The sequence below is a fragment of the Magnolia sinica genome, chromosome 19, assembly GCF_029962835.1.
Source record: "Magnolia sinica isolate HGM2019 chromosome 19, MsV1, whole genome shotgun sequence".
NCBI lineage: Eukaryota > Viridiplantae > Streptophyta > Magnoliopsida > Magnoliales > Magnoliaceae > Magnolia > Magnolia sinica.
Window position 1 is genome coordinate 4,134,703 of NC_080591.1, and position 23,857 is coordinate 4,158,559.

At 39.4% G+C, this 23,857-nt stretch overlaps 1 protein-coding gene across 2 annotated transcripts; it reads left to right on the top strand.

Annotated features, from left to right (window-relative positions):
• Positions 1 to 2,571: 2,571 nt before the first annotated feature.
• On the top strand, positions 2,572 to 22,313 carry LOC131235708 (phosphoglucan phosphatase LSF1, chloroplastic). 2 transcript variants are annotated; one of them, XM_058233015.1, is made up of 10 exons: positions 2,572 to 2,874; positions 8,612 to 8,718; positions 9,596 to 10,061; positions 11,737 to 11,808; positions 13,922 to 14,043; positions 17,765 to 17,980; positions 18,706 to 18,817; positions 19,038 to 19,150; positions 20,338 to 20,485; positions 21,878 to 22,313. In XM_058233015.1, exons 1-10 carry the CDS (start codon positions 2,572 to 2,574, stop codon positions 21,995 to 21,997), a joined length of 1,779 nt encoding a protein of 592 aa, XP_058088998.1. In that variant the 3' UTR covers positions 21,998 to 22,313. The 2 variants fall into 2 exon arrangements, with proteins under 2 accessions (XP_058088998.1, XP_058088999.1); XM_058233016.1 differs by lacking the exon at positions 11,737 to 11,808.
• Positions 22,314 to 23,857: the final 1,544 nt, after the last annotated feature.

Consider the following 23,857-nt stretch of genomic DNA (forward strand, 5'->3'; position numbering starts at 1 on the left):
AGTAATCAACTCTTTAAATTCAATAAACAAGTGCCATAGGCATTTAATTAATATTAATTAAGTTAAGGTCTTAAGTCCAACTAATTGGACTAAGTTACTGTCCACCTAACAGATGCCATCCAAACTTTCATGTTTGTTCAAAATCCAAACCGTCCACTAGATTGACATTATCATAAGCATCAACCCATATAAAAATCAGAGACATTCAACTATCCAACGGACCAAACTTATAATTTTCTATTTATCAATTACTATAAATTGTTTTTTACGGTGTGGCTTATATGATAAGTGTATGAGATTAATATTTGAATTATGAGATCCTCATGGTGTGGCCGACCTATTGGAAGGATGAGATGTTACGTTAATTTAAGATGCTATTAATTATTTGCCAGGCAGACTAACTAATGGTCCAACCGATTGGACTGGTAGTTAGGACTTGCGACCTCCTCTTTCCAAGCTTACAACATATTTGAAGTGGATTCCGTCATCTGGACGGTTTATTTAAGTTAATATATCTTACGTGTACTCTGCCAAATGCTAAGTGCCCGCATATCATCACTCTGCCAGAGTATCTAACTCTGTATGAATATCAGATTCTTCGCAGAAGTTAGGGGAATACGGACAGGGATTCGGGGAAGCGGATTGCCAGGTGATATACCTGCTGACCAAACTCAGTGAGGTGGGATGGGGCCCACCGTGAGGTATTTGTTTCATCTACACCATTCATCCATTTTTCCAGCTCATTTTAGGATATGATATAAAAAATGAAGAAAATCTAAAGCTCAAGTGGACCACCCCATAGGAAACAATGAGGATTGAATGCTCACCATTAAAAACTTCTTTAGGGCCACATAAATTTTGGATTAAGCTCGTATTTGTGTCGTCCATTCACCCAGGTCTATCAGATATTACGAAACTGGTTGGATGGCAAATAAATATCCCGGTGAGACTTTTTTTTTTTTTGAAGGGTTAGCTTGTTAGTACACACTCCATGTTAGCCACCCCAGGTGGAGATCGATACCAAGACCTCAGGTGTTGAAACGAGGTATCTCCACGTATCACGGTGAGACCTAGTAAGTTTTATCATTGTTCCATTATTTCCTGTGGTGTGGTCCAGTTGAACTTTGTATCTACCTCATTTTTTGAGCTAATGCCCTAAAATTAATTGGCTAAATGGATAGATGGAATGGATGAAACGTATACATCACAGTGGGCCCCGCAGGATATTGAGTACTCAATGTTGAAACCTACACGGTCTACCACTGAACCATGAGTAGGTACCCAGTCGATAGTCAGTTATGGTTGGTAAAACTTGATTAACTTGTCTGCATGTATGCAATTTCAAAATAAATTTTCTGTGCCTGCGTATCATCCATCAGACTCGGTCAGAGTATCAACCGAATGTGATGGATAATACGCGACAGCTAAAAGAAAATAAAAAAATTACAATGTGATATAAAAGTACTGAAAATAAACTGTCCAAATTAAGTACCAGTAGATGTATCAGGAACAAAAAAATTAGGCTTATTTATTTACTGAAATCTCAAATGGACAGTTAAAATGAAGAATAACTTTAAATGGACAGTTCAATTGAAAAATATCCAACAACAAACAAAGTGTCCACAAACAGGTGGTTAGGACAGTGCGACCAATCTAATCTAAAGATTGTGACTAATCGACAGTTGGCTGCACAGCTGAGCCGGTTTTAATGGAGTTGATATATTCCACGTGTAAAACTTTCGAATGGCATGCGTATCAAGAGTCATACGCAGCTCGAGTATTCCTTTCTTCCCTTTCTACCCGCTCCGCTCCACGTGCAAGTCGGCCCCGGTTATTACAAACTGCCACTAGCATGGAGCCATCGCTTGTCCGGATCCAGTCATGTGGCTGCGATTCTAACCGTGGGCCCACACCGAGGCATATGTTGTATATCCACGCCGCCCAACAGTTTTGAAAGCTCATTTTACGGTATGGTCAAAAAAATGAAGTGGATATAGATCTCATATGGACCACACACTAGGGATTGAATTCCCACCATTAAAAACTTCTATGGGGCCACAAAAGGTTTGGAACATGCTACTATTTTTGTTTTTACTTCATCCAGGCCCCTCCGACCTCATCAACAGGTCGGATGGCAAATAAAGATTACGGTGGACCTAGGTCGCTTTAAATGGTGGCCGTTCAATGACCACTGTTTCCTGTGGTGTGGTCCACCTGATATTTTTAACTGTTTCATTCAAATACTGATATCGTAAAATTATCTTTTAAAATGGATGGACGGATTGGATATAGATCGAATACATCTAGGTGGGCCCCATGATCAGGGTCGCAACCATCCCGGGCCGCAACTAATCCGCGTTCTCGTCCGTGTGGCTTCTCTTCCTCATTCCTCCTGAGAGCGATTTCAACTCCCCAAAAGGGCAAAATAAGAAAAAGAAAGAAAAAAGAAAAAAAATCCAAATCCCAACACATGATAAAAATCCAAACGAACAGAAGAATGAAGACGAAGAAGGAAGAAGCGGAGCAGAGCATTTCAATCTTCCGTCTTCCCAAACTACCCTCGCAATCTCCATGTCGTTGCAACTCCTCCAACTCCCACATTCCAGATCCTTCCATGCATCGGCTCCTTCTCTCCCTTCTCCGTTTCTCTCATCGTTCTGCGGAAGGAATTCCCTCTCCTTTCACGGAGTTTCTAGGGTTAGGGTTAGGAGTGCCCGCCTTGATGGGATGGTCCTCGCGATGTCGGTGGGGACGGAAGCTGGACCTTTCAAGATGAATCTGAATGAGTACATGGTTACTCTCGAGAAGCCGTTGGGGATTCGGTTCGCGCTGTCCGTCGATGGCAAGATCTTTGTTCACTCTCTCAAGAAAGGGGTAGGGATGCAATTTCTTTCAGTCTTTTCGATAGAATTTTGATTTTGCAGCCTGTTTTTGAGTATTGAAGAGTTGAATTTTTGGTTCTGAATAAATGTGAACTAGTTAGGCGACCTGGTTACTGTATTCTGTTTGGTCCAGCAATTCTGTACAGGTGGGGCTTACATTTTGGTGATCTAGGCCGTTTAGTCTGTCGGTCCCCCTGGTAGATGAAAGACTCTGTGAGTAACTTCTTTACTGGACATCCTTGGCCATATGATAATTGGCCTGCAACTGAGTGGTTTGAAAGAGAAAAAAAAAAAGGAAGTCAGCCCATATGCAACAGGAAGAAGTCAGTGATTAGATGGCTAATATTGTTGGATGGAATGAATTTGTGGTCTGTTGCCTGCCCACACGGGGGTTGCTAGACGAACTATCTGGATCACCAAAGCATGGGGCCCTGTAAATATGTTGTCATGAAAGAAAAAAATGTTGGTGTAACATTATACAACATCTGTTCTGAAATTATGATGTGGAGTGTACTCAGTTTTTTTTTTAAATTTTTTTTTCTTTTTCTTGGTGGTAATCTGATAGATTCTATTAAGTAACCAATTGGAAGTTACAAAGGATGATGAGTCCAACAAAAGATTATCTACGATGAAGTCCGGGGGTCATCCTCACCATTCCTGGTAGTTGACGGAAGCTTTCTTGGACAAAACACTTTGGGTTCAAAGTATTTTGTATGCTGGGAAATGATGTGGTGATCCGCTAGAACCCAAATATGGTAGAACCATCTCTTCATTGTACACATGGCAGTGTGATGTACCAATTGGGATATTAACGTTGCAGGTGCATGGATAAAAGAGAAGAAGAGACCACTGTCTTCTTCTCGGAAAATAGCCCTGGAATCCACTTGGAGAGAGAAATCTCTAAAAAATGAGAAATAAGATTGATATTGTTGATGAAACCGCTTGACATGACTTAGATAAACCCTATGTCCTAAATTCGTAACTTTCCCGAAATAGCAAACTTTCTTGAAATAGTGAACTTTCTAAAAGTAGCAAATGACTACCCTTAAAATAGCAAAGTAGTAACTTACCAAAACTTCTTGACTTTAAACTCAAGTCTAACCCCTAAAATAACCTTATTTTGGAAAAGTGTTGAAGGGCAAATTGCATTTGTCATTGGCTAGCATGTAGAGCTCAATGATAGCTTTCCAATGACATATCATTCGTGCAAAACGAATAGTTGGCCGAAAGTTATGATTGTTGGAAGTTATAGTGCGTACTACATAGTGTGCCGTAAAGGCCGTCACACAAATGTAACGGTGGCAACCATTACATATTATAGGGTCGTAAAGGCTGTAATAGCTGTTATGGAAAAAAATGACCTGTAATCATCGTTAATGGTCTATTACGTCCCCTATAAAGGCTGTAATAGCCCCGTAATGGTCCGTTATAGGTCAAATGTAGGTTTTCAAATTTTCTTTTCAACATTACGGGGCAAATACAAGTTTTTCAAGTTTTTTCTTTCAATAAGCCGTAACAGCTAGAGGTGTACATGAGTCGAACTGAGTCAAGCTTGGCACAACTCGACTCGGCTTGGCCACTAGCTGACCCTAGCTCGAACTTGGCTTGGCCCGGTCCTTGAGCCTGACTAGCCAGGTCGGCTCGGTTCGGTCAATAGCTTGGGCTAGTTCGAGCCGAGTTCGAGCCAAGATCGAGCTAAGACTGTGCGGCATTTTCACAAGCAAATGGTGTGCACCTTCAATTTCTCACTGTAAGTAAAACAACAACATTAGTTTTACAGGAATTTCATTATAAACTCAGTAGGAAACATCAAAATCAAAATATAAGCATATTTGTTTCATATCCATACCTTCTCGCCACCAACTGACACTTCGTTGAGTCATTTCATCAAACACTTGGTGAGCAACATCAATATCAAAATAACCGAGTCACCTAACTAGTTCGATCCGAGTTCGGGCAAGCTCGAACTCGGTTCAAAATTTTTTCGAGCTAAAAAAATCAGCTCGACTCGGCTCGAACTCAGTTTCGAACCGAGTCAAATCGAGCTTCTTCGAGTTGAGTCGAATCGAGCTTTTTTGAGTCGAGTCGAGCGAGCTAACCGAGCTAACTCGGTTCGTGTACAGCTCTAGTAATAGTTGTTATGACCCGTTTCGTAAACGTAATGGTGGTGGCTGTTATGGCCACCGTTACCATTGCAGAATACTTGCCATGCTAAACTCTTATATTGAACTTTCTAACCCAATTTCCTTTGATCCTGGCCATCCATGCGATTTTCCTTGACCTTGTCCTACATCAGACCCTTCCAAATTAAAAATTAAACTCGTTTCCCGGAGTAGTAGCCCATCAGGATGACTTGCCTTTGCAACGCATCTTCTTTGTCTTTGGCAACAACTGATGGTGAAGGCCTACATATCATATCGGATCAGAATTTCATTGACGGAACTTTAGAACAAAAAATCTCACCTTCCGTTTCTTTGCAATCTTTCGCATTTGGGGTATTGATTGCTACATCTTTTGTAACAATGGATTTGTGATTAGTCGCTCTCGATTAATGGCTACTAGCTATGCTGTTGTTGCTGTCACTATTGGGCTTCGGTTTATGCATTGTAGTTGTTGTGGAGAGGTAAAAGGGTGATGATCTATCTCGATCATCAAAGTAGTTTGTCTCTTTAGCCATCGAGTCATTTGTATTCGTTCATCCACTAATCCCTTTTGTTGAACCATCTGCTAACTAAGGTTTTGGCTCAATTCAAACTTTTTCTAGACCGAATGTCAGTCCATTTGTGGATACATCAAGTAATCCAATGGTGGATCCCTCCTAGTGTGATGGCAGATGTTGATGCACATATGAAGCGGTTGATACATCCGTGGATTGAACAAGCAATCTGTCGGTGGTTTCCTTAAGAGGAACTCCCATTTGCATACGAAATGACCACCCTTCTTCTTTATCTTGAGGAGCACTATTTGCATTGGTCCACTCTTCTTCTTCAACATCTGATTGGCAAAAAGCATCCAACTCCCAAAGTTACACCCTGATCCATAGCTCAAGTGGTAGACTGAGTGACAGATACCTCGTTTCAACACTGAGGTCTTGGTATCGATTCCCTAGTGGGGGTGGCTAACAGTGAAGTGTGAACTGACATTGGGTGTCACCTTTGTATGACTGTTGCTTATGATTTGGCCCGGGCGATGTTGCCATTAGAATCCGAACAAACTGACCCTGAGTCCCTTTGACGATCATGGGCCATTCATCACAAATGATTATATTTGCAATTTACGGCCTCAGTCAACTGATCAATCCTTGCTCTTAACTCCTCCATTGAATGATCATATTTCCGATAAAAGGTCATAGACTCTGTACCCATCAATGCTTGATTTTTTGAAACACCGCTCATAGGATTGTCGCCGTTTGGCTTGCTATTGGATGCTATGACCCAAGGAAAGACTTTGCTCCGATACCAAATAATGTAGCAGGTGCGTGAATAAAAGATGAGAGAGAAATCTCTATAAAGTGAGAAATAAAAGTGATATTATTGATGAAAAATTTGAATAAAGTTTGCTTACAAAGCCTCTAAATATGGCTTATATAAACTCAAAGCTCTAAATTCATAACTTCCCCAAAATGATTTTTTTTTTTTTTCCTGAAAATAGTGAACTTTTTAAAAATAGTAAATGACTTCTCAATCGATTCAAACTCTTTCCCATGACTTAAAAAAAGAATAGGACTCGTGAAACCCTAAAGTACCCTAAAAATGGCAAAAACTGTTACATATTAAAGAGTAAATTTTAGGTTTAAACTCAAAATTAACCCTTAAAACAACATTATTTTGGAAAAGTGTTCAATAGCCAATTGCCTTTGGCAATTGCCAACATTTAGAGCTCGTCGATTGCTTTATAACAGCATATCATATGCACGAAATGGACAATTGGTTACAAAGTTGTGGCCATTATAGTGCATGCTAGTGATGTAGAATGTGTCGCAGATACGTTCCTAGCATGGTTGGGCCAAAAGAAGGTGGACCGTAAATTGACCGTAACTTTTGATCCAGGTATTGTTACGGGGCGCATTTATTTGGAATTTTTATTTTTAGAAATTAGGCTTTAGAAGAGTTCTATTAGAATTAAGATTTTTATTAGAGTTAGAATTTTGCTATTTTTGGTAATTACGAATTTTGGTTTTTTTTTTTTCTTTATTAATGGTGTAAGGAGATACATTAGACATTCATGAATCAAATTACGAATTTTATAGAATTTATTTTCTATTTTCTTTCTTTTTCCTCGTGGATTCGAGAAGTCTCTGTGAGGAGTCCAGAGAAGCTCCGTGGATTCGGAGTAGTTATCCTTGAGGAAGACGGTGATCGACCTCATCACGTTCATCCCTGCGTCAGCTAGATCCTTAGATTGAACTTTCTAACCCAGTTCCCTTCAATCCTAGCCGTCTATGTGGTTTTCCTTGACCTTGTCCTACATCAGACATCTATTTAACGGGCCCTATCATGGATCACCCATGTTTTCAAAATCACATCTATTACACAAACCTACCCATCACCTTTCTTCATTTCTGCACTTTGAGTGTGGAGGATTGCTAACCTTTTTTGTTTTCTACCATTGCTTTGAAGGCTACAAATCAGATGGCCATGATCGTTGATCTACATGTATTTTTGAAATTTGAACCATTTGCCATCCATAATTGGGGCAACTAGATGGATGGTTCCAAATGATAAGGGATCTTGCCACGTACTTTGAAGATGGCTTTTCAATATTCCATATACTGGCTTTACCATTTCATCCACAATTTAAGAACACGCCAATAAATAAATAAACAAAATAAATAAAGGGCTTTTTACAGGAAAATTCCTTACGAATCTCATATTTACCAAAGAATTCCCCATGAATCAAAATATCTAGGCAGTGCTTTTTGAGGAAGTTACCCAAGTACCCTCATATATTGTTTCTTCTTTAAAAAGTAACAAAGTCTTTTGTGGCCTACATGGTATATGCATGACATCCAACCTGTCAAATGTATGCACCCATCCATGATAATCACACAAACCAAAAAATTCTTTATGGTCGAATCACCGGATGGGCTGCACATGAATTTTGATGTTTTTAAGTGGTGTATAGTATTTTTTATGGTGTGGCTCACCTTATGTTTGGATGAACCAAATTTTTGGTTCTTCTAACCACCATGGTGGATTACATTTATTGGACAGGTTGGATATCATATGAATATCACGTGGGCCCCACAATTATTTGCTTTACCACTTTTTAAAGGAAAACATATAGAGTGGGCATTATAGTAATTTTCTTGCTCAAAAAGCACTTCCCTGGCATTTTGGTTCGTAGAGGCATTATTTGGTAAAATCGTAATTTCTGAGGAATTTTGCTTTAAAAAAAATACCAAAAATAAGAGGCTCTAGTCTAGATTTCATCAAGTTTCAAAAAATACTAAGATTTGGTCATTACTTGGTCAAGATTCATTCTAGACTCGGTTGACTTGGTTACTTGACTCTACAAAACTTGGAAAAACTTGACCCAACTTGCCAAGATTGTACAGTATTTGCAAGTTTTAAATATTACATAATACCAAGCCTTGGTGTTCAAGATCGAAAACACTCAACCAAGTTACTCATCTTGACTTAGCAGACTTTCAGTTCAGTTTTTGAGTTTAAAACCTTGGTTTCATCTCCCATGTGTACTTGATTATGTATTGAGGTTTTCTTTTGCAGGGAAATGCAGAGAAATCAAGAATTATTATGGTTGGCGACACATTGAAAAAGGCAAGTAACTCATCAGGTGGTGGGTTTATTAACACTGAAGACTTCGGCAATACACAGTATGGAATTTTATCTTTTATTGGTGGTTCGCATGTGGTGTGGCAAGACTAGAATTGTTGCATGCTTGATTATAATGCTTGCATTTGTATTGGAATTGTTATAAGGGCACATCATATATGTGTCAATTGATAGATCAAGTGAATCTCTTTTTCCATTGGGTGGTTGGACCTTCTCTTCTCACTTGTAACATTGTCTTTTACCTTCTGTTTGGAATGAATGTTATCTACCCAAGTCTGGGTATGGGAATTGAGTATAGTGGTTTATCTAAACCTCAAATACAAGTATGGAAATTATTGATTAGAACTCACATGTATAATCATCTTTAAATATTTCCCCAGCAATACTTGGGAGTTATTCTTGTAATTGTAGCCCAATTGGTACCATTCACATCCAATTCTAGATAATTACAGCTCTATATCTCTATATTTCCAAATCCTGCTATCAAGGATTTTATTTATTTGTTTAAAATTTATAAATATTTGGCTGCACTTGGACTGGACTGCTTACTGCAAGAAAAACAATTCGCAATTTTTTTTTGGATTATACTTGTAGAATGTCCAAAAATCATGAAATGATACTCATGTGGATACCAAAGAGCTCTTTCTTTTCAATACAACAAAAATTTGTCATTTTCGGAAATTCTACTAAGAGTAGAAATTCCAAAATCACAAACTGTTGTTCTCTGTTTATGAAGTGGCCATGAGCTAAACATAACATTATCGCTTTGGTTGGTTCCCAGTCCTCTGTGATGGTATTTTTGTTTTTGTGACCTTTTCTTTTCCATTTAGTTATTGAATCTCTGAAAATATTCTTGAGTTGATCTTGTGCTTAAGTTTGCTATTATTTGCTACTTCACTGTCTTCAATGTTTCTTCAGGAAGATGCTCAAGGAGAAAACAGGATCCTTCAGCCTCGTCCTTGAAAGACCCTTCTCTCCTTTTCCAATTCACCAGTTACATCTTATGGGCGATTATGATATTCTATTCAATAGAGGTAGGGTTCCTATGGTGACTTGGAATCGAACTATATTGGCTTCAAATTTGCAGTCATCATCTGAGGGCAATGGAAATTCCGGGTTCGTTGTGTTTTCCCCAAAGTTCCTAAGATCACAAGGTTGGAAGTTTCTGAGTGACCAAAGTGGAGGTGTTGATTCTCAAACACAGAAATATGAGGACTCTATGACCAATCCTTTGAGCCAGCTAGTTGGTCTTTTCTCCGAGGAAGAGTCTGGCGATGCTGAATGGGCGTATGGGAGTTTTCCTTTAGAAGAATATATAAAAGCACTTGATCGATCTAAAGGCGAATTATACTATAATCATTCTCTTGGCATGAGATATAGCAAGGTGAAGATTAGTTCCACTTATGCAATGTACATACATTAATGAGAATTAGCTTAATTATTTGATACATGAAATACGATTTTTAATGAATATTGGTTATATACGTATACTTAATCCATTGTTGATGTGTTGATTAATCCGTTTGGATCCTTAAAATGATTCTCTTTAGCAGTGAATTAATTGTCATCATCGTTGGAAAATGCTAGCTAAGCTTAAACAGAATACTAGCTAATTCAATTGTTATTTGAGGTATTCCTTGAGAACTATAAGTAGCTGTTCTGGTGCCCATCATATTCTAAACCATCTCTCACATATTTTTATTCTCCCTTTCTCTGTTGCGCATGCACATCTGAAAACAAATTCTTTGGAATCTAAAACTAAGCTTGGTAAAGCAGATCTCCAGTCCATAGTGGTTGTCACTGGTTGTATGTCTATGTCTTGAAGGTAAACTAACATGCTCGTTTAGCATGTGACAATAATGCAGGTTTTTTGACATGTTTCCTAGTGTGCTTGACTTCTCGTCCATCTTTAAGGAAGAGAAGAGATCAAACAACATATGCTGTCATTGTTTTGTTAGGATAAAAATGTTAAAGATCTAAAGATAATGGGGAGTGATATGGCGAGGCTTACCCAGGAAAAGAAGTCCAAACTGAGGGACTTCTTTTTCCTTGGTGAGTCGAGGCTCATCATATCACCCTGAGTACTGAAACAATAAAACATCAAAAAATTAAAAAAAAAAGAAGATCACAGACAAAGAAAAGCCATGAATTAGAAACTAGTTTAAAAATGTATCCACATTCGATCATATGCAGATGGAAATCCTCCTAATTCTTGTGGAAATCCTCTGGTCCTCCCACGACGAGAATGGTATGCCTTGAACCTTGGTGACGAAAATGTTTCATTCCTTGGGTTATCAGGTTACACCTTCATCCTGTGATTCACGGCTCTTTCAAATATGTGCAGGTGGTTGGCTCTCATGGAAGTGCACCAATGTACCTCACCTCACTTTTGACAACTTTGCCGAAAATTGCCATAATACTGTAATGGAGTAAACTTCTTGGACAAATATCCTTGTAGGCATGTTGCAGACCAACAATGGACTTACAATGCAATCAAAATTATGTTGGTACATGATTCATAAATCTGACTCACATGGACAATGGTAAAGGAATTTATCATGGGCAGTGTACACTTGGAATTAGCGGAGGCCGTCCCCCTTTTCTCTTTTTAAGGAAGATCTGTTCCAATTTCTAATTCACATTACCATGGTGTTCTAGCTACCATTTTCATGCCTATACTAGTTCCTAGCGTTTGTCTTTGGTGATTGTGGATCACATTTTGAGATTCCTTATGCTGTGAAATTTAGGTATCATTCAACACAGACAAATGAAATTTCATGGAAATAATTATGTTCTTAACCTTTACGTAAACATAAAAAAAGTTCTTTTGGATCTTCCTTTCTTCCTCCAGAAATTTAGCTAATTTTATGTAGCACACTTTTCATGCTAATTTAAAACTGAAGTTCTTTCAGAAATATAATGATTCCATTATATTCTATACATGATTTCTTGGCATCCTATTTCAAATTATTTATTGCAGTCTTAAGCTTGTTGGTGGGTCATTTTTTGTTTGGGGGTGTGTGTATTACTCATTCCCCTCTTTCTTGATTCTGTTGCAGATTACCGAGCAAATATATGTAGGATCGTGTATACAAACAGATGCTGATGTGCAGACTTTGTCGAATGACGTGGTATACATGCTATTCCTTTCACTTACATGCTCTGGTTATAAGTTTCTTCCCATCCTATCTACATTGGAGCAGGCAGAACTCTTTCATTGAAATCTATGTGCATCAAGCATGATAACACATGCTACAAGGCCATATGAATGTTTTTTGGTTCTTCTTCCTTCTTCCTTTTTTATTTTTTTGAAAGATGACAAATTTTTTTTTGAAAGGAGCATAAGAGGCTCAAAATGCTACAAAGATACAGCTCATACAAGGAGCAATTGCTATATTCAAAGATCTTTGAACAAGCCTCCCACTTGATTACATCCATTTTGGCCTTATTGAAAACTGCAACCTCCAGATCACTTTTGTTTTCGAAGCACTACTTGTTTCTTTCTCCCCAAATAGCGGCCATTAGGATAATCTCCAAATCGATTTCCTTTCTTTCCCACAAATGCCCCCTCCACACAAGAAATTGACACAAGGAAGAGCGCGAGATGACAAAGAAGAAGATCACCTTCTTCCTCGAGCAATCAAGACCTTGAATCCACAAGGTGAGTTCTTGAGTAGACAAGAAGTAAGAGAAAATTCGAATATTTTTATCGCAAAACAATTCTTTTTTTTTTTTAATTACAATACTTTTATTGATGACTAAAACCCTAAATCAATTAGAAATTACCCGAAATAGCAAAATCTCCCCAAAAGGCTAAATTTTCCAAAAATAGAAATGACAATAAATTCCCAGCATCATTACAAGAAATTTCTAAAAAGAAGAAAATCCTAAAACTTTAGAAATAAGGAGATATGACGATAACAAAAATTATAAAAAATAGTAAAGTTTTCCTAAAATCTCAATTTTGATGCTGAAGACGTGCATTCTCACGAAACAGACGTCAACGTCCGGCATAGCGGGTCGATTGACCTCGGATGCACCGCTAAATAAAGATCGATAGGTTGTGCGTTTCGTGACAATGCTCAGATCAAAGGTTACGGCTCTTTTACGGTCACAACTTCGAATGACAATTTCTCCATATCTAGAATGAATTTGTTAAAATTGTACATGCCTAGGACCCAGTTACATCATGCCCTACGTAGGACTGGGTCCGGTTCCATAGGAATACCTCCGCTTTCGTTCGGGCTCATTTTGGTTCAGTTGTGCTAAGAATGCATCTGCGGCCCGCTCTACATTAGTCCCCTCGACTTGGAAAGAATTCATTCTTGATTTATTCAACGGACTCGACTCATGATACTTGTACAAGTCTACCACATTGAAAGTCCATGAGATCTCTAGGTCCTTAGGAAGATCAACAACATAGGTGTCATGATTGATTTTCTTGAGTATTAGCACATGGCCTAATTCTTATTCATCAGCTTATTATATGTCCTAGTCGGAAACCTCTCATTGCGCAGCTGAAGTAGCACGTTATCACCCACTTTAAACACCTTCTGGCACCAATGTTTATCAACATGATGGGGACAACCAAGCACCATACCAGAGGAGGGTTGAGCCAGTCTCCTTATGGTTAGACAACCATTACATGGGTCCCACTTGGCCCAATTCACATTCCTAGCCACATTGAAGACCCCACATGCATATTCGTGCATCTTTGAAGACCTCACACTAGGAAGATGTACGTGGGTTGTATATAGGAGCTTGATGGACACATCGGACCATTGGATTGAGTGGACACGATGATCGGACTGTTGGATCATCATCATCGGGTATCTTGATGGCCCATGGGCCACGAAATAGTTTAGCTGATTAGTTTATTTACAAATTTCGTTATTTTTAGTATAACTCGTATTTGTGTTGAGATTAGGGAGTTGGGAACAACTTTTAATTCATTAAGCGTGTTCTTATAGAAGTAATTTACCTGTTTTTTGTCAATGGAAATAATATAGTATTACGCTCAATCATTTCACTATATATTTGATGCAGCTGATTTATATCCTGATCCTGCTTTAAACCAGAACTGCTGATTACTATCTTTGTTGTACTCTCTTCATATTTATTTTTCTTACAACCTAGGATCTACTGATTTCGACTTTTGACTGATTCAGTTATGTTTACTCTATGCATTGATTGCAGCCTAAAGTTCTCATATATGATATAACTGTTGCTGTTTGTTTGGCCCAGGGGATCACTGCTGTACTTAACTTCCAGAGCGAAAGTGAGCGTGCAAACTGGGGAATTAATTCTGAATCTATCAATGATTCTTGCCATAGATCTAATATTCTTATGGTCAACTATCCTATAAGGTAATTGATTGTTTTATTGTTTCATCGGCGCATGTTCTGAGAAAGGTTATCTATGACTAATGATATCTGTTCGCATACAAGTACCATAGGTCCTAATTAGGGGTGGCTAAACTTAACCTGACCTGGACCTGACCAGTGTCAGGGTCGGGTTGGTCCATTTCTTGGATGTGTTGGGTTCAGGTTATTTTGTCAACTCGAATTCAAACAGGTTGGGTTAGGTTTTGTTGGGCCAGACCTGGTGGCTCATGAATATGGTTATGAACAGGTTGGGTTAGGTTTTGTTAGGCTGCATAGGATAGATGATTGGGTGTTACACTGACACCATATTACTTTCCATACTACTTTTGTACACATCATTTTTTTTTGAAAGATAACGTGCATTAAAAAGGGGAAAAAGATACAAAGGACTGTCGAGCTGGCAGCCCCTTAGGACACAAGAAAAGAAAGATCAACATTGGGCCCTTCCCTAATGGAAATCCACTCAGCAATGAAACAAAAAGCATTGGAAGAGACTATTGGGGGGGGGGGGATGGTTTCGCGTCGTTCTGAAAGCATCTGTTGTTCCTTTCTAACCAGAGGGCTCACCAAATCGCCAAAATACCAATCCGCCAGATCCTAGATTTGAATTTGCTTAATTTGACCCCGTGCCAAGCTTTAAGGAGAGTATTCACATCCTTCGGAAAACACCATTTAATTTTAAAGCAATACAGGAAAGCTGACTAGACGGAATAAGCAAAGGGGCAGTGGATCAGTAAATGGTTCACCGATTCTTCAGCAGACATGTAGCAAAGGCAGACATTCGGCATAATCATTCCTTTTTTCCTAAGGTTGTCGATGGTGAGGATTCGGTTGTTCCCCACCAGCCACCCGAAAACCTGGAGTTTTGGTGGAGCAGCGTATTTCCATATGAAATGAGGATGTTGCGAGGGGGCGGAAATATTGTTGGCCGATAAGATTTTAAAGAATGACCTGACCGTGAAAGCAGATTTGTCTGCTTTCCATGTGAGGCAGTTGTCGCGATCCTGGTTGAGGGAGACAGATTGAAGAAGCTGCAACAGATGAACATAGTGATCGATTTCCCAATCTTGCAAGTTCCTTTTACAAGGGATGTTCCAAATAACCTTGTCATCTACTCGGGAATAATATTCAGCGATGAAAGTATTGTTGTCTTTCGCCACCCTGAATATTGGAGGGAATTTATCCTTTAGAGGCATGTCCCCAAGCCAACTGTCGTGCCAAAACCTAACGCTGTCTCACCTGCCCACTTCAAAAGCAATCAAACGGATCACTTTCTCTTTTAGGCGACTGATTCCTCTCCAAATCGCAGAGACCCTGTGAGGAGCAGCGTCATTCGTCCACCATCCGCCTATCGAGCTCCTGTATTTACCTTTAATGATTTTATTCCAAAGGCTGTTCTTTTCTACTCCAAGACGCCATATCCATTTACCTAAAAGGGCCTGGTTCATCAATTTAAGGTCTTTGATTCCAGCTCCGCTGTCTCGAAAATGTTTACAAACTTCCCTCCATTTCATTAGATTGAACTTATTCCTATCTTCCGATCTGCTCCAAAGGAAATTCCGCCTGAGCGTGTCGATGGAGTTAAGGACCGAGGAAGGACACCGAAAAAGGGACATAAAGTAGGTGGGGAGATTAGAAAGCGCTGCTTTGATTAGCGTAAGCCTGCCACCAATGGAAAGATAACGACGCCTCCATTTGGCAAGCTGAGAGCGGAATCTGTCAAGAACTTTCTCCCATTGATGTTTTTTGGGCTGGCCAATGCCTAAAGGGAGACCGACGAAGGCAGATGGGAGAGATCCCAAAGCACAGCCCAAAGGATCAGCAAGAACTAGCAACTCCTGATCATCTAAGTTGACCCCATATATTTTGGACTTATATAGATTCACCTTCAGCCCAGCAACTGCTTCAAAGCATCTAATCCTCGTACGAAGATTGGCAACAGATTTGGTCATTGCTTGGGAGAAGATAAGAATGTCGTCCGCAAATTGGATGTGAGATATCGGATCTATGACCCCTTTCATTTGAATTCCCCTGAATAAATTTTCCGATTGAGCTTTCGAAATCATGGCAGATAGGGCTTCACCAATGATGAGAAAGAGGAAAGGGGAGAGGGGGTCGCCTTGTCTAAGACCGCGAGAGCTTTTGAAAAATTCTTTCGGTGATCCATTTACAATGACTGAAAAGAAAGCGGAGCTGATGCACTCCTCGATCCATTTAAAATGACTTTTGTACACATCATGTGTTGGGTGACCATGAACTTAGTGTGTTAGATTATATTAATGATTGTGAACCTAGTTATGATGGTTGTAGTTTGGATTACAGTAAATGTTTGATTTTATATTAATTAAAACTTCCAAATATGTGGTTGGATATATATATATATATATATATATATATATATATATATATATATATATATATATATATATATATATATATATATATATATATGGGAAAAGGTACTATGCGCTCGACCTCACAAGTCCGTCCCATGAGGTCGAGCTGTGTGGGCCCCACCGTGATGCGTTTCGAACATCTACCCCATCAGTTATATGCACCATTCCATCGTGGGCCTAGGTCTCAAAAATCAAGTCAATCCGTGACTTGTGTGGGCCACACCACATACAGAAGTGGAGAGGGGCCGTGCACCATTAAAACATTCATAACCATTTTTTGGGCCCACCGAGATGTGGTTTGCAAATCCAGCCCATCCATTATGTGTGTCCTACTTGGATGAGGGTTCAGACCAAGTTTCAGACACATGCAAATTTCAGGTGGGCCCCACCAAGTGCTTTTATATGTTTTAACGGTGTCTTCACATGATTTTAGATGGTATGGCCCACCTGAGTTCCGTATATGGCTGATTTTTGGGATATCCCATAATGTAAAGGGGACCCATCAAATGCACGGTGTTGATGGTTGACACGCATCATGGTGTGGCCCACACAGCTCGACCTCACGGGAGCTTATCGTGAGGTCGAGCGCATAGTACCTTTTCCCTATATATATATAACAAAATGACAATACTTTACGTTTTAATGTATTTCTATATATATATATATATATAATAAATGGGTTAGGTGGGTTGGGTTTGGGTTGACCCATTTCTAGATGGGTTGCTGAGTGACAACTCAGATCTTAGTGCTGAGAATGGATGGCCCAGATCTGAGATCTGGAACAGATGGCTGAGATTGTTGGCAATTGATGCCGGTCAGAGATGATGGATGATTAGAAACAAGAGTTGAGTCAATAGCCAGGATTAGAGATCCAAGGCTCTGATACCATGTCAAGGTTTTAGGGGATGCATTTTGGAGAATGCTGTGTCTTTTGTATTGCTGAGAATGACAAGAATATATAGACGGCGTGGGATATCTGTAGAGAAATGTAGAGATCTTAACAGACATACATGAATCCATCCTATGCTTATCTATAGTATATACAGCTGTACGTGTACAGCTGTACATACATATCCCATACTCCGACATCATCCTCGTTATGACCAGAACCTGAGCTTGCCACCCTTAGTCCTAATCAATTAGAAACATACTGCAAGTGCCATTTTTTATGTTCAGTTTGCATGAACTAACTGAAGATCAAGTAAAGCACTTTATTGGTCATGATGATATTTCCTTATATTTTGTTAAGTGTTTATAATAATTGTATTTGGATATGATGATATTCAGTTTTGACTCTTGATGTGCAGGGAGGTAGATTCTATTGATTTAAGAAAGAAACTTCCATTTTGTGTGGGGCTCTTATTGCGTTTGTTGAGAAAGAATCTTCGTATATTTGTCACTTGTACTACGGGGTTTGACAGATCCCCAGCTTGCGTGATTGCCTATTTACACTGGATTCAGGATACAGCCCTTCATATGGCTTACAATTTTGTCACAGGATTGCACTCTTGCAGGCCTGACAGGTTCATTTACTAGTAAACCATCTTGCCTTAACAGTTTCATTTTTCAAGTAACCTCGAACCTGCAGAGCTATTTGGAACTAACGTTGCTGCTGGAATGATATTTTAAATGATGGTGCATGTCATTCTTTTCTAGATTCTCTAGAATAAAATATGGAGATATTCTGGAAAAGAAACAGCATTCCTATTTAATTATCCTCAAACAGATCCATAGAAAAATACTTGATACATCCTATCTTGTGATTCATTTTCTTTTCTTAACATGTAGGTATTCAAGTGAATTTAATTATCCATTCATCATCTTGTTTCCAATTTCCATTACCTTGACCTTATTCAGTATTGTGATCGAGGTGCCCTATTTTTCTCGACAGCTTGTATTTCTAAGCAGTTCTGTTTCTCTCCATAGTGCTGTTTACATTGCTTCAATGTTAATTGGTATATACACTACAATCCATATTCTTTCTACTGAAGTGGATGATTTCAAAAGAGAGGAGGAAAAAAAAAAAGTCGATGTTTTAGATATGCTATTTTTTCCTTTAAATATTTGACATTTCCAGACAAAAGCCTTAAAAAATATTTCTGGAGTGAATTGCATGCATAGGTTCTTGGTGTTTCTTTTTCATATCCTCCAATTATATGTTCTGGTGTAAATTGCAAACAGAAGTACTCACTGCTAATTCTTTGTTTTGAGAGAAATTGACAAAGCCTTATGATATATTTTATTACAGACCAGCCATTGTCTGGGCAACATGGGATCTTATTGCTATGGTGGAAAATGGCAGACATAACGGTCCTCCAACCCATGCCGTAACCTTTATCTGGAACAATGGTTGTAGAGAGGTAAATGTGAAAATTTTCTCTTAGGATCAACATAAACTGTAGGGGAACACATATTTGCAGCTTTTTATTCATGACTGCCTATCTAGTTAAGCTGGAAGCAAAACCTATTAAGGCTAACAATTTAACTATGTAGAACTTCACATCACATTTTTTGACCATCATAATTTAGTATAATTTTATGTTTTAGATGTTGTTCTCTGATCTTCTTCTGCCTGTGTAGGGGGAGGAGGTATATTTAGTTGGAGATTTCACAGGAAATTGGAAAGAACCCATTAAGGCAGTTCACAAGGGTGGACCAAGATATGAAGCTGATCTTAGACTTCCACAGGGAAAGTATGATACTTCCTTTTTCCTGTTTTAAGCAGCACCAAATTTTTGACTTGCTACTTCATAGCTTTGCCATGCTTTCCTCTCCACAGTCGAGATGCACCTCTACATGCAGCCACATGTACCAAAACAATCAGGAAGGGATCTACATGTACAAGACCAATCGATGGTTTAGAAAATAATGCCAATGGCACACAGTTACCTTACATATGTGGCCCACCTGATTAGCAGACTGGCCTGATTCTTGGGCCACCCGACATGACGGGGCCCACCCGATGCACAGCTCTGATGTCCAATCATACTATGTCCAGTGGTTTATCTACTCTCTACATTTCTTTCATCATGCTTTTTTGTGAAGCCAATGAGTTAGCTGATGCTCTTGCTCATGGGTGCCTCTACATACTCTCCCCCCCATAAAGATGAGCATTTATGGAAGTTATTTAGAGACGCCACTGACAGATTTATGACTTATGGTCATGGACTGTAATGCTTTGTTGTTTAAGCATTTTCCTTCTGCATAGCCAGAAGTGTATTATTTGGTATTATGTTTTACTGTACTGTTTTCACTGGTGGAATGCTTTAAAAGGGTTTCCAGCATATCTTGTCAGTTATGGACAAGTGATGTGAGGTTTGCGAGCCCACACACAGCCCTCCACATGCCCCTTTACATGCGGAAAATGCGTTAATCTGGCACATATCTAGAACACCCAAGCTGTGTACCAGGTGGGACTCCCTATATAGATCACCTAGATAAAAGCTTTTCTGAAGAAGGTAACTATATTAATAAAACTAAGAACGGGAAACAGAGTTTCCAAAACACATACGTGGGCACAAACTCCCAACCAAAGCTAAAGCATCCACAGTCCACACAGAGGCTAGTGTCACCTAGATTAAAATTTTAAAACTCGGACCCATCAACTGTCAGATAGGCCATGGATACATGAGAACAATGTGTCGCTCATTGTTTTCATACATGTGGTCCCACCAGATGTGCAACACACTTGCATGTGGAGGCGCTTGTGCGACTAGCATGCTGTATGGTTAGCACACCTGCCACCTCAAATGATGAATTTAATCCAGATTGCTCTTAGTGAGCAGGTATACCTTATCAAGCTGTAACTGTAACAGGGTGATTCTTGATTATCTTGTAGCCATCAATTTATGTCTAGAATGTAATGATTCTCTTTTTTCAGGTATTATTATAAGTTCATCATTGGTGGGCAATGGAGGCACTCAACATCATTGCCAACTGAAACCGATGAAAGGGGGAATGTCAATAATGTTATTAGAGTGGGAGACATAGCCCGCATAAGATCTTGGCTTCCTACTCAACAGATAAAGGTGAATATTCTTTGGCTCCCACCTTATATTTTCCCAAATAAGATTCTCTTCAAATCATTTTAGCTTCCAAGTACTATGAAAGCAGGCTAACAGAAATATGATTTACTCGTGTAATGAACTGTTCTCAAACCCTTTCACAAATTGAAGTGAAGTTGAAGCTGTTTTGTACATAATGGGAAACATAGGCTAGCATTGAGACTTAGGGAGCATCTCTAGGTTACTGTAGCCAATTGTGCTTAACTCTCTATCTCGAGAATTGAGCTCACTTGCCATTTGGAGCTGGTTAATTGGGGCATAATGGGTTTCATGATTCGCAAACAAATCTGCAAATCTCCATTTGCTTTTTATAGTGGGTGCCATTTCAACAGGGAACAATTGCCATCCCCTTTTTCCAAATGGTGCCTTTGCTTTGTTACCACGATGCATTAATGTTTTAATGGTTTTAGCTTCCTTTTGTTTACTCCATGGATAGGCTACTGTTGGACCTGGTAAGAGGTCGGTGAAAAGTGGGAATTACTGAACAGGGGAAATAACTGCAGGATCATCAAGTAGAAGATTCTACTGAGCAAGTGACTTTTACTTCAATAATCAAATAAACCATTACAATTTCTAAATGAGATAAAAAGAAAGAAAGAAACAAAGAAAAGAAACGGAGGGATGACCTTTGCCTTCCACCCCTTTCAAATGCACGTTGAGTAGAACTGACCCCAAATGGTTGGTGGACAGGATGTTAAGCAAGTCAACAGCTCTTACAGGCACAAGAGAGTGTGGAGTAAATCTGGAGCATACACATCATCCATCTTTTGATCATTGATGACTCATTCAAATGTTGCTGACGTTAGTGTTTTGAACTAGTTCATGGCATCCCTATGTCATCTTCATTTTTCTTTCACAACATAATTTGCATTGCGGCCCCACTGTATGGGACCTTTCCATGTTTCCCATGGTAAACATTCTAATGTGGGGCCTTTACCTAATCCAAGATGTCTCTCCTGTTGTGGAAGAACAATAAGGAACCTGAAATCTGTCAGTCCAATTCAAAGACCTGAGTACAGCAGCCATATTGTGTGGCTCAAACCTTCTCCTCAGGCCTTGGTGGCTACTTTCCATCTCTTATACTCTTCAATTGTAATGATGGATTTATTGCAATTGTGACAAATTCCATATATCATGAGAAAACGTTGACTATATTTAGGGGGAATTACTGTTCTTTTCTCTGCTATATATCACTATACTTTTTACTTTCAAATGTTTTTAATTTTTTAAAATTAAGAACTATGCCATTTCCTTCATTATTTTTTCGGCCTTGACATTCAATTTGATCATCAGATTCTCCATGTCTTAACAACTCAACATTTCAGATTCATGGTTTCACCTGCTGTTGTAATGCAGGACCCGACTGTTGTGAAAGTGATCGAGAGACCGTTGACGGAAGATGAGCGTTTCATGTTGGCATTTGCAGCTCGCCGTGTCGCATTTTCAATCTGCCCAATCAGGCTAGCTCCCAAGTAGGCAGAAATCTTCCTATACAGCACTTACATGTTTTCTCGCCCGACTACATGGGACGCATACAGATCAAGGTCTTGCTAGAATACACCCTGCGTTATCTTGAACACGGTTTTATTAGACAGAGATAAAACCGCTAAATATAGAACTCAAAACTCAATGCAATCAAAATCCTGTAATATAGAGAACTACTGTATGTCATAAAACTCATTGAGAGAGATCTGTTGGAGCCAGTCTCATCAGGAGTTGAACCATTCATACTTGTAACAGATTGAGAAGGGAGTCGACTTCTTTTATAATAAATGTATGATTTGTTTCCTAAGTACAAGTCCATCGGAGCGGTGCTGGAACTGTCCATTTCTTTGGTACTGCCAAACCGCCCCATTTGTTAAGAAATAAGAGCTCTTCAAAAAAAGAAGAAAAAGAGGATATGGTGAATCAAGATTGTTTGTCAGCCTCGACTGATCAGGTGATTGCCAAAGACCGTACTCCCTGTGAGCTCACTCAGCATTCCTCTCCTACTATTGCTTTAGGTTTGCTAGAGCCACACATACCTTCACATGCGGCTCGCTTTGTCGCATGTAGAACATCTGATCTGTGCATAATGTGGGCCTCATGGTGAAGGTGATCTGATGCAAAAGTAGGCTGGTCTGCTCATCAAGCAGGCTTCACATGTACGTCCAATGTGGATTGCTGGTAAACATGGTTAAAAGAGTCGGGGACAGGGGATCTACTCATTCACCCCGACTCGAATCGGGGCTGACCCGTGTCAGGGGTGACTTGGGGTATCAAACCGGATCAGCTACTACCGAATCCGAGTTGCATTGGACTTGAAACGTACAATGTTTTTGTACAGGTCGCCTGCCTGGTCAGTGAGTGGGTAGGCCGTATTTGCCAGACATCTGCATGATGGAGCCTCATCCTCTGCACAGTTAAGACGTCTCACATACTGGCCCAACTGGTCATGTTACAAGTTTGAGTTGCGACCATTTAATGCTGTTGAGTAGGTCTGAAAGTGATGAGAGCTACCTCTGGTCAGGCATGATCTGAATGGTTTGTGTTAAAGAATATCATCAATTCTAATCAACTCAGATGTTCTTAGGTTTCACTTGACCATCCTAATGACTTGGATTCTGCTGACTCAGTCAAACATCAGAGGACTGATCTGTCGGGTACCATTTCCAAACCCTTGATCGTGAGTGTCACAATGGATGTTTGAGATTTCCTCTAAAATCCATATTTTATTATTTTATTATTTAACCTGTATATAAAATGGTATTCAGATTTTGATACTCTAATCTGGTAATGCCTGGGAAGAAAATGGTTTTATCTCCAGCCTAATTAGATCAACTCACAGACTCAACTGAGTCTTTACCCAACTTGACTCGGTATGTGACAGTCTGACTAAATACATAAAAGATGGTTAAGATACTGAAAATAGCCATGTTTCTATTAAATATATAAAAGATGGCTAAGATGGACATGCCCAACAAATTGACTGAGTCAACTCAACAATCAACCAGCTTGGCAAGTCTCGCTGTTCTGGGAACGAGTCATGCTCATGACTGAATTCGTCCTAGTGACTTTAGGCCCAACTTAGCCAAGTTTGAGATCGATTCACTGAATTTTAGATCTATGATTCTGCATGATCTTGAAAGATCCTAGCCACTCATCAAACAAGTTCCCACCATGGGATTTTTTTTACAAATTACACCAGAATTCAGGGTGGTCCACTCATCAGGTAAGCCACCAATTATAGTGCTGAAATTCAGTGATGAATCTTGGGTAAGTCAACTTGACTGTGTAAGATATAAAGCTGAGTCTATAGGAAACTCAGTTCTATAGTGGCTTGGGTAGACTCGTTGA